Source organism: Wyeomyia smithii, chromosome 2 (assembly GCF_029784165.1).
Source record: "Wyeomyia smithii strain HCP4-BCI-WySm-NY-G18 chromosome 2, ASM2978416v1, whole genome shotgun sequence".
Classification (NCBI taxonomy): domain Eukaryota; kingdom Metazoa; phylum Arthropoda; class Insecta; order Diptera; family Culicidae; genus Wyeomyia; species Wyeomyia smithii.
In genome coordinates this window covers 103,378,625-103,393,560 of record NC_073695.1, presented here as the reverse complement: position 1 = coordinate 103,393,560, position 14,936 = coordinate 103,378,625, and the positions used below count along the sequence as shown (strand labels likewise).

Genomic DNA, 14,936 nt, shown 5'->3' with positions numbered 1-14,936 from the left:
TGAAAAAGTTTATTCCTTTGTACAACATAGGGTTCTGTGATCTTCCGAATAAAAAAATGTAATGTTCTAGCATCATCCGCGTTTCTAGTGTTTTTTAGTTTTAAAATAGTTTATTTGACACGGCACGATACTATTTATGTTTAACTGAGCTGAGTACAATTTTTATTCATTCTAGTTTAGCAGGGAAAAGAGGGAGGCACATTTTTTATTTCTCGCGGCCGACTACGAGCTAGTGGGGATTTGAGGTGTGAGGAGGGGAGTTACAATTTTGATTTTAATTATATTAAGTTATAAGACTGATTCATTTGTGCATGGCTAAGCAGCGACATCTTATTGAGCGCGTTTCTGGTGTTGTACCTATGAAAATCACTTCCTCTATCAATTCGATCACACAAATAGCGAGGCAGCATATTATTCAAAATTTTATATAGAAACACCATTGTCAAAAAATTTGCTCTTTGCCAGCATAAAACTCGAAGAAGTGTATCTATTACATCTTAATATTATTCGCATTACTTTATTTTGTAAGCGCTGCAGTCTCACCATTTGTGTATTGTTCGCAAGAAATAGGTTGGATGAAAAAAAATCTGTATGTGGTCAAATGATTGACTTATAAAGAACTACCGTATTTTTCGCCATTTTCTTGATGACATTATCTATGTAAGACTTAAAAGTTAATTTGTCATCAATAATAACTCCAAGATACTTCAATTTATTTACGCGATCAATCGTCTCACTATCAATTACAATGTTTACGTCTGGTCTGGAATTGGCAGAAGAAATAATCAAATACTGTGTTTTACTAATATTTAATTTAAGCTGTTTAAATTTTAACCAATTCGCCAGATAATGTAAATCTTGATTCAAAAGTGCAACAATATCGTTTGGATTTTTTACTGCAATGAACAGAACAGTGTCATCGGCAAATAAAATTATATCGCAAAACCGTAAAACTCGCTTCATGTCATTAATATAAATTATGAACAAAATGTGCCCTAAAACACTTCCTTGCGGTACACCAAGTGTATGGAATCCGATTCAAAAGCATTAAAACGAGTCTTCTGAGTTCTAGCACACAAATAGCTTTCAAACCATTTATTAGCTGTCCCTACGATACCACAGCGCTCCAATGTTTGTAACAATAAGGGCCTAGAAATTGTTTCAAAAGCGCGGTTCAGATCCGAAAATACAGCAATAGTTTCGTTAGCCTCGATTTTTTCTTTCCATTGTACTAACACCAGATTCAGTGCAGACTCACAAGACTGCCCCTCTCGATAACCTGATTGCTCTGGAATTAGCAAATCATTACGATTTAAATAATCCATCAGTTGGCCTTTTACAATAAGTTTTAATATTTTCTCTAACGAGTGTAACATGTCAATGGGACGGATCTCTTCGATTTTATCAGTCCCAAACGGATCGGCCACATGGACATTTTGGAGGAAATATAGCACTTTGTTCGTGGAAATATAGCACGACTGCTTCCAAATCGCCGGAATTTTAGCTTGCTCAAACTATCTTTTAAAAACATGACACAGAGGCTCAACTAACGCTGCAGAGTAACGAGCGAAAACTGTAGCTGGTACACCATCTGAGTCAAAGCAGCACAAAGGAAGAACAAATTCTGGAAAATTTTTGAAACTTCTATTTTTCATGTAAATTATACAACACCACAACATAAATTTAAAAAGATACAAAAAGTAGTGAATTCATGGGTAAACGAAGGAACTAAGGAAGGCCAAAGGAGAACTTTAAGGTTTTTTATTATTCATTATTATAGTGTGAAGAGAAAAAAAGGAACTTATTGCTATTTACATTAAAAAAAGTGTTTGCCAGCTTCATTTTATTCTCAATCTCATTTCTTTAAATGCCTAAACTCTAAATGTTAAATTGCTAGGATACTTATAACATATGGGTAGTAACCCGTTATGTACACAGCATTCGCTCATATTATAACTGATTTCGTTACTGACATTTTTTTCCTCGCTTAGCTAGTACAGGGTTTCGGTTCATCACCATACGGTTTGATGTCCGTACATGGTTGTGTAATTCCACAAGGTGGTTCAGAAACCGGGCACTGACATGGTTGCACACAGATCCCGTCGGAGTTTCGAACGTAACCTGGCTTGCAGAAACATCCCGGAACGCATATTAGTATGCACGGTCTAGGATTTACTAGCATGTTCTCGCATGTACGTGGACATGCGGTACCGCATCCAAAGTACTCTTCATTTGGACCGCAACATTCTGCATGTAAAATACATAAAACGTTAGTAGCGGAAAATTTTATCTGACTATCTCAATGTGTCTTACCACGAGGCGCAGCATTTGCCATTGAACATATTGTAACCAAAGTTGTAAAAAAGAGAAGCTGCATTTTTTGTTTCAAGCCTTTCACTAAATAATACTATAATTAAGACTGGATATAGTTACTCCGTAGCTGAGTCCTTTTATAGAGACTAAGATTGAGTCATCAAATAAAAATTCTGGTGAACGTGATGTGCAGAAAGCTTCCAATGCGCATCCTGGAGACCACGTTATCATCCTGCTCAAGTAGCATTCTACAACATATCATTTAGACACAATTGCTTTATGGATATAACAGTGTAAACATGTAGAGATCAACATTATTTTTGATTGAAAAGGTCTAGGAGAGGGATAAAACAGCATACACTCCTAAGAAAACGCTAGGAAAACATTTAAATGGCTTATGAAAAATGATCCAATGTTTTGGGAGAAGGAAGTTTTGGCGCCTAGTAGTTCTGACCTCAATCGACGGGAGTATTTTCCGTGGGGCGTCGTTGAACAAGATAGCAATAGAGCCCAGCTCACAACAATCGCTTGTCCAAAACCACGGATGTGATGACTTTATTATAATCTTCAAGATAACAGGCGTCTTTTTTGAATAAAATTATTGAAAAATATCGAGATATTTGAGAAAAAACAATTTAACAGAGGTTAATTAAAAATTGATTTTTAAAAATAAATTAAGTAGCATGATTATTTAGTTCAGAAATACCATACGCGCAATGTAGACTAGTTCAACATAATTTTTCTAACTGATGATATGGTTTTCTACGAAAGTAATTGTTATTAGCTCTCGATTTTCTACACCCTAGAGTTATGATAGTTATGCTAGAGTTATGTAATTACCACTGAATTGCATTAGATGTATGTGTGACCAGTTTCAATTGGTAGAAACGTGAATAAACGAAAATTTTAGCCAATGGAGGGTTCGAGAGTCTACCTCTATAAAGCCTACCTTGACGATTCGTAAAAGTAATAACAAGACAGAGAGGCAAAGACTCAAAATCAAAACATATGATGAACTCTAAGATAATAAGTTTTATATGAATTATATGGAACAAAAATGCAGTAATAATAAAACAATTGTTGTTTTTTTTTTCAGTTCCAGTTTCCTGGAAATCCGTTTACCGTAAAACTTGTTTTACGGTAAACAAATTATGTTCATAAGTTTTATTACTGCTATATAATTGCAATTGATGCAGAAACTCTTTGCGCAGATTATACCTAGGACATTTGAAAATAACCACAAAAACTATTTCTGAAATATACCCATAATTGCTCATCAATAACCGGGGCAATAATAGACTAGGATCTATGTATGTTCTAGCAAATTGCATCTGCATGCAAAATCCACGTGGCTCCTTATCAACGTGATATCCACGGCATGTGCTGTAAAATCACATCACGTAGATGAACTATTTTCATGATGAATCCGATGAAGCGAACAGGCGATTCATCCTGAGTGCCTATAAAAAGGAAGTTGACAATTTGAAGGTTTTATACAGCGTCCTACTCTAGTGCCGTAATTATCACTACTTAAGAGAATGCGGTTCATCATATTAGCAACCCTAGCAGCTGTTTGTTGCATGGTTCGTGCGGTACCAAGCGGTAAGAGTCTCGACAGATATTTTTTCTGTGTTATAGTTACTTATCAATCTAACTGTATTTCTCAAAGAAGGCTGCGGTCCTAATGAACAGTATTCTGAATGTGGCTCTACCTGTCCGAAAACGTGCGATTCCATCAATCAAGAACCTAGGCCATGCAGCATGTTGTGCGTTAAGGGATGTTTCTGCAAAGAGGGTTACGTTCGGAACTCTGAAGACAAATGTGTACGTCCGTACGAGTGTTCTAGGCAACCCTGTGATATTCCGATGCCAAAACCTTGCTCTGTTTAAGGATACGAACAGTTTTCTTTTTATATTATAATAGGGCTTGCTTTGGTTAAAATAAAAATAGTTATCAACACATATTAATAAATAGTTGTGATTTATAATAACAAAACATTATGCGTATTTATTTTACGTATTCGTGATTCCCTAATTTGCATTTCAAGCCAAAAAAATTTATCACAGTTCGAACATAGTTTCTGGGAGAATATTCTTTTATTTTCCACTCTGATTGGTTACCTTTCATCTAGGGCACTGGTAAATTTACAATCAGTACAGCTGACCTTGTAGCTCGGATTTCATTTTCACTGAATTTATGAATTGTAAATTTTCATAAAATATTAAAACCGTATTATTTCTAGGAAATACCTACTATTATTTGCGGTGACAGACGATTATCGGTCCAGTACCAAATCTAGAACACGTAGCCATGTCCCTTGGTCATTAGCAAGCTATCCTCCAGTCGACTCTATTATCGCCTATAACGCGGGCATCCCGTCGATAGCACGCATCCAACCTCTACCGGGATTTCTGCCAAATCCACATCATACCATGTGGATGTTGGGAAAAAATATCGCTTCATAAAATTTCGTAGAAAAATTTTCCTTGGTGTATTTGCTGCTCACTTGAATAACCTTTGCACTGGGGAAATACATGGTCATGCGAAATAAGCAAAATAAAACACAAGGGATGTTAAGGATATCCGCATCCGCATCTACAAAATTGACATCCGCATCTACATCTGCACACGCAATCACATATCCGCATCCGCATCCGCATCTGCAGATGTCTAAAAAATCACATCCGTAACATCCCTAGTCTGCACCAAACACCATTTTCCAGTTTTGCGCTAAGGATTGAACGCAACACCCAAGCTCTATAACACCAAGTGCTCGCCAATCAACCTCTTTCAGTGTTTATGCTTTATGGCCGGGAGAATCAAAATTGTATAGAGTGCAAGTTTCAAACGGCTACCGAGGTGCATGCAGATAATTCCGTTCCGTATTATTAAATTGTTCGTAGTAATTCATGTTCGGTATGCTATCTTAGTAGGACTGTGATACCTAGTCTCACGATAGGACTGCAGTCTAAGATATAGCTGGCGAAGTACCGTAATTCATGATTCAGCCACCCGCTCCGGATCAGACACGGTTGTACTAAAGCCCTATAGTTAAAGTTTGGACGACTGTCACTGAAAAGTTCCAATCGAACTGTCAAAACTTGTTCCAATCGAACATAAGAATGTTTGACATGTCAAGTTTGTCTTAGTAGATGGGAAGAATTGTGATTTAGCAATGACAAAATGCGAAAACTTTAGAGATGGAACTCGATTGTAAAAAAAAAACAATAAATTCCAAAAATCTTCACGATATTTTATTTTTTAAATGGGTACAAATCCACACGCAAAAGTTCAAGCTTACATCATCCGATGTGTCCTCTCAAAACGCACATTAAACCCAATGAACAAAACTGGTTTTATGAAAGTTTTATAGCGCTGTTTTGGCTTTATTAAGCGCTATAAAATTTTGATAAAACCAATGCTCTGGCTTTTACACAACAAACGTGTCAAAAGGATAACACAACAGTTGCGTAATGAATACATTGACAGAGATTGAAATCAAAATATGTATCATACACACAAAATCGTGGTGTGTCGGTAGACTTCGGTTTTGATCAAAATAGAAAACAGCACTTCATTTTTTCATTCATATATATAGCAAAACAAATTGAAACAAAAAACTATGAAACTGAAAATACGAGTAGTCATGAAATGACTTTTACTTTTTGCAATGTTGCTAGTTCTTTCTAGAATGGCTGTCCTGTACACTTAACAGTTGGCTGCGAAGTCTGTGTATTATAAACAGAAGGTCGAGTTCCGAATCGAAATGTAGCACCAAGGCTTTGCTTTGCTTTTAGGGTATCAAGTGACATCTAGAAAATACTATTTATTTCATGTTTATTTCAATATTTTCGGCAACACTGCCTGAGTCTTATCGAAAAGATCAAATTTCACCAAACATGTGAAAAGTGTTCATATACCTTATGTAGACAATCCAATATTTTACGTTCTTTGATTAATACAAGCCTACTATACCCGTACAAATAGGATTGTTTAATTGAAAAACTTTCCTTCACTTGCATAGAGCAAACGTCCCATAGTTACAGTTTAAAGTAAATGTCCCATAATTACTATTAAATACTATTAAACAGTTTTTCTTAAGGAAAATACGGGAACATCTATATGATTTATCAAAAAAATCGTATATTAAGAATAGGTTATGTTTCCATTTAATTCTACTACAAAAAATCGATTACCCTTTAATCGAATACCGTCCGCAGATACGTATTTCGGTTGCTACATACAACCATCATCAGTGCTTATGTGGACTGTCCACATAAGCACTGATGATGGTTGTATGTAGCAACCGAAATACGTATCTGCGGACGGTATTCGATTAAAGGGTAATCGATTTTTTGTAGTAGAATTAAATGGAAACATAACCTATTCTTAATATACGATTTTTTTGATAAATCATATAGATGTTCCCGTATTTTCCTTAAGAAAAACTGTTTAATAGTATTTAATAGTAATTATGGGACATTTACTTTAAACTGTAACTATGGGACGTTTGCTCTATGCAAGTGAAGGAAAGTTTTTCAATTAAACAATCCTATTTGTACGGGTATAGTAGGCTTGTATTAATCAAAGAACGTAAAATATTGGATTGTCTACATAAGGTATATGAACACTTTTCACATGTTTGGTGAAATTTGATCTTTTCGATAAGACTCAGGCAGTGTTGCCGAAAATATTGAAATAAACATGAAATAAATAGTATTTTCTAGATGTCACTTGATACCCTAAAAGCAAAGCAAAGCCTTGGTGCTACATTTCGATTCGGAACTCGACCTTCTGTTTATAATACACAGACTTCGCAGCCAACTGTTAAGTGTACAGGACAGCCATTCTAGAAAGAACTAGCAACATTGCAAAAAGTAAAAGTCATTTCATGACTACTCGTATTTTCAGTTTCATAGTTTTTTGTTTCAATTTGTTTTGCTATATATATGAATGAAAAAATGAAGTGCTGTTTTCTATTTTGATCAAAACCGAAGTCTACCGACACACCACGATTTTGTGTGTATGATACATATTTTGATTTCAATCTCTGTCAATGTATTCATTACGCAACTGTTGTGTTATCCTTTTGACACGTTTGTTGTGTAAAAGCCAGAGCATTGGTTTTATCAAAATTTTATAGCGCTTAATAAAGCCAAAACAGCGCTATAAAACTTTCATAAAACCAGTTTTGTTCATTGGGTTTAATGTGCGTTTTGAGAGGACACATCGGATGATGTAAGCTTGAACTTTTGCGTGTGGATTTGTACCCATTTAAAAAATAAAATATCGTGAAGATTTTTGGAATTTATTGTTTTTTTTTTACAATCGAGTTCCATCTCTAAAGTTTTCGCATTTTGTCATTGCTAAATCACAATTCTTCCCATCTACTAAGACAAACTTGACATGTCAAACATTCTTATGTTCGATTGGAACAAGTTTTGACAGTTCGATTGGAACTTTTCAGTGACAGTCGTCCAAACTTTAACTATAGGGCTTTAGTACAACCGTGTCTGATCCGGAGCGGGTGGCTGAATCATGAATTACGGTACTTCGCCAGCTATATCTTAGACTGCAGTCCTATCGTGAGACTAGGTATCACAGTCCTACTAAGATAGCATACCGAACATGAATTACTACGAACAATTTAATAATACGGAACGGAATTATCTGCATGCACCTCGGTAGCCGTTTGAAACTTGCACTCTATACAATTTTGATTCTCCCGGCCATAAAGCATAAACACTGAAAGAGGTTGATTGGCGAGCACTTGGTGTTATAGAGCTTGGGTGTTGCGTTCAATCCTTAGCGCAAAACTGGAAAATGGTGTTTGGTGCAGACTAGGGATGTTACGGATGTGATTTTTTAGACATCTGCAGATGCGGATGCGGATGCGGATATGTGATTGCGTGTGCAGATGTAGATGCGGATGTCAATTTTGTAGATGCGGATGCGGATATCCTTAACATCCCTTGTGTTTTATTTTGCTTATTTCGCATGACCATGTATTTCCCCAGTGCAAAGGTTATTCAAGTGAGCAGCAAATACACCAAGGAAAATTTTTCTACGAAATTTTATGAAGCGATATTTTTTCCCAACATCCACATGGTATGATGTGGATTTGGCAGAAATCCCGGTAGAGGTTGGATGCGTGCTATCGACGGGATGCCCGCGTTATAGGCGATAATAGAGTCGACTGGAGGATAGCTTGCTAATGACCAAGGGACATGGCTACGTGTTCTAGATTTGGTACTGGACCGATAATCGTCTGTCACCGCAAATAATAGTAGGTATTTCCTAGAAATAATACGGTTTTAATATTTTATGAAAATTTACAATTCATAAATTCAGTGAAAATGAAATCCGAGCTACAAGGTCAGCTGTACTGATTGTAAATTTACCAGTGCCCTAGATGAAAGGTAACCAATCAGAGTGGAAAATAAAAGAATATTCTCCCAGAAACTATGTTCGAACTGTGATAAATTTTTTTGGCTTGAAATGCAAATTAGGGAATCACGAATACGTAAAATAAATACGCATAATGTTTTGTTATTATAAATCACAACTATTTATTAATATGTGTTGATAACTATTTTTATTTTAACCAAAGCAAGCCCTATTATAATATAAAAAGAAAACTGTTCGTATCCTTAAACAGAGCAAGGTTTTGGCATCGGAATATCACAGGGTTGCCTAGAACACTCGTACGGACGTACACATTTGTCTTCAGAGTTCCGAACGTAACCCTCTTTGCAGAAACATCCCTTAACGCACAACATGCTGCATGGCCTAGGTTCTTGATTGATGGAATCGCACGTTTTCGGACAGGTAGAGCCACATTCAGAATACTGTTCATTAGGACCGCAGCCTTCTTTGAGAAATACAGTTAGATTGATAAGTAACTATAACACAGAAAAAATATCTGTCGAGACTCTTACCGCTTGGTACCGCACGAACCATGCAACAAACAGCTGCTAGGGTTGCTAATATGATGAACCGCATTCTCTTAAGTAGTGATAATTACGGCACTAGAGTAGGACGCTGTATAAAACCTTCAAATTGTCAACTTCCTTTTTATAGGCACTCAGGATGAATCGCCTGTTCGCTTCATCGGATTCATCATGAAAATAGTTCATCTACGTGATGTGATTTTACAGCACATGCCGTGGATATCACGTTGATAAGGAGCCACGTGGATTTTGCATGCAGATGCAATTTGCTAGAACATACATAGATCCTAGTCTATTATTGCCCCGGTTATTGATGAGCAATTATGGGTATATTTCAGAAATAGTTTTTGTGGTTATTTTCAAATGTCCTAGGTATAATCTGCGCAAAGAGTTTCTGCATCAATTGCAATTATATAGCAGTAATAAAACTTATGAACATAATTTGTTTACCGTAAAACAAGTTTTACGGTAAACGGATTTCCAGGAAACTGGAACTGAAAAAAAAAACAACAATTGTTTTATTATTACTGCATTTTTGTTCCATATAATTCATATAAAACTTATTATCTTAGAGTTCATCATATGTTTTGATTTTGAGTCTTTGCCTCTCTGTCTTGTTATTACTTTTACGAATCGTCAAGGTAGGCTTTATAGAGGTAGACTCTCGAACCCTCCATTGGCTAAAATTTTCGTTTATTCACGTTTCTACCAATTGAAACTGGTCACACATACATCTAATGCAATTCAGTGGTAATTACATAACTCTAGCATAACTATCATAACTCTAGGGTGTAGAAAATCGAGAGCTAATAACAATTACTTTCGTAGAAAACCATATCATCAGTTAGAAAAATTATGTTGAACTAGTCTACATTGCGCGTATGGTATTTCTGAACTAAATAATCATGCTACTTAATTTATTTTTAAAAATCAATTTTTAATTAACCTCTGTTAAATTGTTTTTTCTCAAATATCTCGATATTTTTCAATAATTTTATTCAAAAAAGACGCCTGTTATCTTGAAGATTATAATAAAGTCATCACATCCGTGGTTTTGGACAAGCGATTGTTGTGAGCTGGGCTCTATTGCTATCTTGTTCAACGACGCCCCACGGAAAATACTCCCGTCGATTGAGGTCAGAACTACTAGGCGCCAAAACTTCCTTCTCCCAAAACATTGGATCATTTTTCATAAGCCATTTAAATGTTTTCCTAGCGTTTTCTTAGGAGTGTATGCTGTTTTATCCCTCTCCTAGACCTTTTCAATCAAAAATAATGTTGATCTCTACATGTTTACACTGTTATATCCATAAAGCAATTGTGTCTAAATGATATGTTGTAGAATGCTACTTGAGCAGGATGATAACGTGGTCTCCAGGATGCGCATTGGAAGCTTTCTGCACATCACGTTCACCAGAATTTTTATTTGATGACTCAATCTTAGTCTCTATAAAAGGACTCAGCTACGGAGTAACTATATCCAGTCTTAATTATAGTATTATTTAGTGAAAGGCTTGAAACAAAAAATGCAGCTTCTCTTTTTTACAACTTTGGTTACAATATGTTCAATGGCAAATGCTGCGCCTCGTGGTAAGACACATTGAGATAGTCAGATAAAATTTTCCGCTACTAACGTTTTATGTATTTTACATGCAGAATGTTGCGGTCCAAATGAAGAGTACTTTGGATGCGGTACCGCATGTCCACGTACATGCGAGAACATGCTAGTAAATCCTAGACCGTGCATACTAATATGCGTTCCGGGATGTTTCTGCAAGCCAGGTTACGTTCGAAACTCCGACGGGATCTGTGTGCAACCATGTCAGTGCCCGGTTTCTGAACCACCTTGTGGAATTACACAACCATGTACGGACCATGTTGTAGTAGAATTAAATGGAAACATAACCTATTCTCAATATTCAATTCCATTCTACTAAGACGCTCAAAAAGAAATTTATTTCTAAAAAAAATCGTTTCATATCATCTTAGTAGGCTTAGTACCCTTCTCACTGCACGATACCACGATATTTTTTTACTATTGAATTCTATGGAGTCGACCAGATTGCATCAAACATATCATAATCAATGGTTGATTGAACTAATTGAACATAGGAAAATAAAAGTTCGTCTAATTAAGGTAAGGAACCTACTTTAAGCAGCTTATGCAGCCTCCTGTGTATCCAGCTTTCCACGAGCGGTAATGGCGAACAGTGCACGCAGCTTATTTCGACGTTTTCTGTAGATCAGGGAATTTTCAATCTCAGTAACAGAGTAGAAAATATAACAACGTCGTAACGTAGCATAGCAACTTCATCAAGCAGTGCGGGTTCTATTATTTAAATTTCGTGGTGCGCATTCGCGGATCAAAATAAACAAAACTGTTCATGAAAGTTGCTATGCTACGTTGCAAAATTTTCATGTTTTTCCTTCCGTTACTGTGATTGAAAAGTTACCCGACCTACAGAAAACGTCAAAATGGGCTGCGTGCACTATCCGCCATTTACGCTCTTGGAAAGCTGGATTGAGACGAAATACTCGACAAGTGTACAGTGAAATACAAACAAAAGTATATCAATTTGTTCACCATCTTTTTTCCTGTAGAAAAATCGCTGATTTTACAGTGCAAGAAATTACATAATAGCTTAAGTGTTCGAAATTTGATGCAGTACGGTACAAAAAAAATCCTTTGAAAAAAAGGATGGAACATACTAGGTATTCCGAAAAAAACAAAACACAATCAGAGCTCCATTTAATAGAGTTTTTTTAACAAAAGTCAAAAGGCCAAAAAGAAAATTATTCAAATTTAGTTAAAGCATGATTCTTAATTGAAATACGTCTCTAAATGAGAGAAAAGAGCAAAGCTGATTCCAAATTTAACTGAAAGTGATTCCATAGATGGGTGAGATTAAAGACAAAACTGATTCCAAATTTAGCTCACAGCTTAGTTGAAAGCGCATAAGGAGTTAACAAACTAGTCTCTGGAAACTTAAAAGTACCTCTGTTAACGAGAGAAAACGAAAAAAAGAAGTTTATCTTATTTCACCTGAAATTCTTAGAAGGTTCTTCACATGTCTGAAGAACCATTCTAAAAAACGAAGAGGCCACAAATGAAATGATTCCAGATTTGTCTTAAATATTACGTCATTATCATCAACAACATAAATACGAAAGTACATATTTTTCAAATTCACTAGCTCGAATAAAACTTTGTATCAACATATTTTTCTTATGTTATTTTTTTACTTCTGAACCAATAAACCAATTCTATCGAAACTCAAGTTTTAGAGACACTCGATGTATTGGGTACAACATACGAGAGACGAATGAACATATGTCACTATAAATAAAAAAAAAAATCGCAATAATTTTTTGAATTGGTTGCCACGCCTTTCTAGTAGAAAAACATTTGAATGGATAAAAATGTATGAAGGTCTGACCAAACTCATGTAGTACGGGAATAACTAAATGTGTCAATTATGTTTGTTCTAAAAATCTATACAAATTTTGTCGAAAAAAATCTAAAAACGCTAAAACGTTGCGAAAGCAATGCTACAAGAACTTGGTTCATGTTTGAAAAAATATTTTTCAAATTGACATTTGCACCCTTCTATCCTACGCTTTTTATCTACGCTTATTCTCGAACATTTGAAAAAAAAAAATCATAAATCAAATCATAAAAAATCATTCTGAAATTCAGACATAATTGAACGACAGACTATGAACCAGCGCAAGTGATGTTCGTGCCAGTCGCATTTTCATGTGAATTCCTGTGAATGGATCCTTATCGCCGAGGTGTCCGTGGCATGTGCTGTGTGAGTACATCACGTAGATAAATTTTTCCATGATGAAGCTAACAAGAGATTCATCCTGATTGCTTATAAAACAGGAAGGTGATGATTTGAAGATTTTATTCAGTATTGTACTCTAGTGTCGTAGTTACAAATACTTAAAGCAATGCAGCTCATCACAATAGCAACTCTAGCAACTTTATGTTGTCTGGTTCATGCGGTACCACGCGGTAAGAGGCTTACAATATAGGGATTCGACAAATTTTTGTTTCATATTTGTATTGTTGCTCTATTTTTTAAAGAATGCCGTGGTCCTAACGAACAGTATTCTGAATGTGGCCCTACCTGGCCAGAAATCTGTGGTTGCAAAAATCAAAAGCCTAGACTTTGCAGCATGAGGTGCGTTGCGGGATGTTTCTGCAAAACGGGTTACGTTCGAAATTCTGAGGGCATATGTGTACATCCGTACCTTTGTCCTAGGGAGGTCTGTATCACTCCGATGCCGACACCTTGTTCTGTTCAAAAATAAGAATAGTGATTGGTCCAAAAAAATAATAATCCTTACTTTAGTTAAGGTAAGAATAGTTATCGATAGTCGAGCGAGCAGATAACCTTTTTTTATAATGTTAAGTATATTGATTTTACGTGTTCATGATCAATGGCTTTAAAATTTTAGTCTAAAAAATACCTACAGTTCGAACATGTTTTTTGGGTGAATTTTTTTTTTATTTCGCAAGGGTTAATGTTAAATATAACAAAAACGCTGTAAATAAATATTAACTAAATAAAGCCTCTATTGAGAGATATAAGCAGTTATTTCTTGATTTATGTTTCGCGACAGTCTAAACACAATTCCATTGAGCATGGCGAGCCAAAACTCAGTCAAGGAAGTGAAAACATTTTGCTTTCCTCAACCGGAAGTTTATCTTTTTGTTTATTCGACTAGCATGTTCGCACGTTTTTTTTCCCCGGGTGCCGAAGATACGACTGAGCTGAATTTAAAATATAAGACAGTGTAACGTAACTCAAATAAACTACTACAGCAGTCACTGTCCGAACCCCAACACAAAAATGAAACTAGCACTAGCTGCATATTTTGCTGCCATCATGGCTTGTGCTGCCTGTCAATATGGTAATTTTTTTTTTGTTACAATGTAAAGTGTCAATTAAACATTAATCGCAACTTTTTTTAGTTTCGAACTGCCGCGGTCCAAATGAAGTGTTTTCTAAATGTGGCTCGCCATGCCCGCTGACCTGCGACTCGTGGCGATTGGGACCAGGAAAATGCGACTTACCGTGTCAACGAGGATGCTTCTGTCAGCCCGGTTTTGTTCGCAACTTCCAAGGAGTTTGCATAGAGCCGGCTCAGTGTCCAGTAGCACGCGACCGTCCTCCTTATCGTAGTTACCACTAGGGTATACTTTGTTAAATTATAATACAATTACGTTATTTTCGGGTTATTTATTTGAATTATTTTGATTATGTCTTATCTCGATACTAAAAGAAATATAGTGTAGAATGATAAAAAATTTGAAAATGAAAACATCACATTTTGAAAATAGTTACTTTTCAAAACCCAAAGGGAAACAAAAAATGTTCGGCCATTTCAATGTTTACAAAATGTGGCTTCAAGTAAACTTTCAACGAACTAAGTCGTCTAATTACATTGAACTTGTTGTTAACAATGAGTTAATACTATCGATTTTTATTCAGATTATGACTCGTGAAAAAAAAACATGAACAACGAATTAATGCTTGTTTAATGCATTACATTTATCTAGGTATATCCACCTAATCAAAAAAGAATAATTCCATGCCAGATGCCTGATCGTCTAATTCAAGTCTCAAATTTAAATGAAACTTCGTAAACGTATTTGGCTTAGA

General features: G+C 35.7%; 1 protein-coding gene and 1 long non-coding RNA gene across 2 annotated transcripts; one reads left to right on the top strand and one right to left on the bottom strand.

Moving 5' to 3' along the window:
* Positions 1 to 1,828: 1,828 nt before the first annotated feature.
* LOC129726069 (uncharacterized) lies at positions 1,829 to 2,416 on the bottom strand. Its single transcript, XR_008728236.1, has 2 exons — positions 2,314 to 2,416; positions 1,829 to 2,247 (listed from the first exon to the last, which is right to left on the bottom strand). It is a non-coding gene; the product is annotated as an uncharacterized LOC129726069 (long non-coding RNA).
* Positions 2,417 to 3,813: 1,397 nt separating this feature from the next.
* LOC129719784 (mucin-6-like) lies at positions 3,814 to 14,773 on the top strand. The gene is made up of 4 exons (XM_055671192.1): positions 3,814 to 3,915; positions 3,983 to 4,200; positions 14,055 to 14,184; positions 14,246 to 14,773. Exons 1-4 carry the CDS (start codon positions 3,852 to 3,854, stop codon positions 14,464 to 14,466), a joined length of 633 nt encoding a protein of 210 aa, XP_055527167.1. The 5' UTR covers positions 3,814 to 3,851; the 3' UTR covers positions 14,467 to 14,773.
* The last annotated feature ends 163 nt before the right edge of the window (positions 14,774 to 14,936 follow it).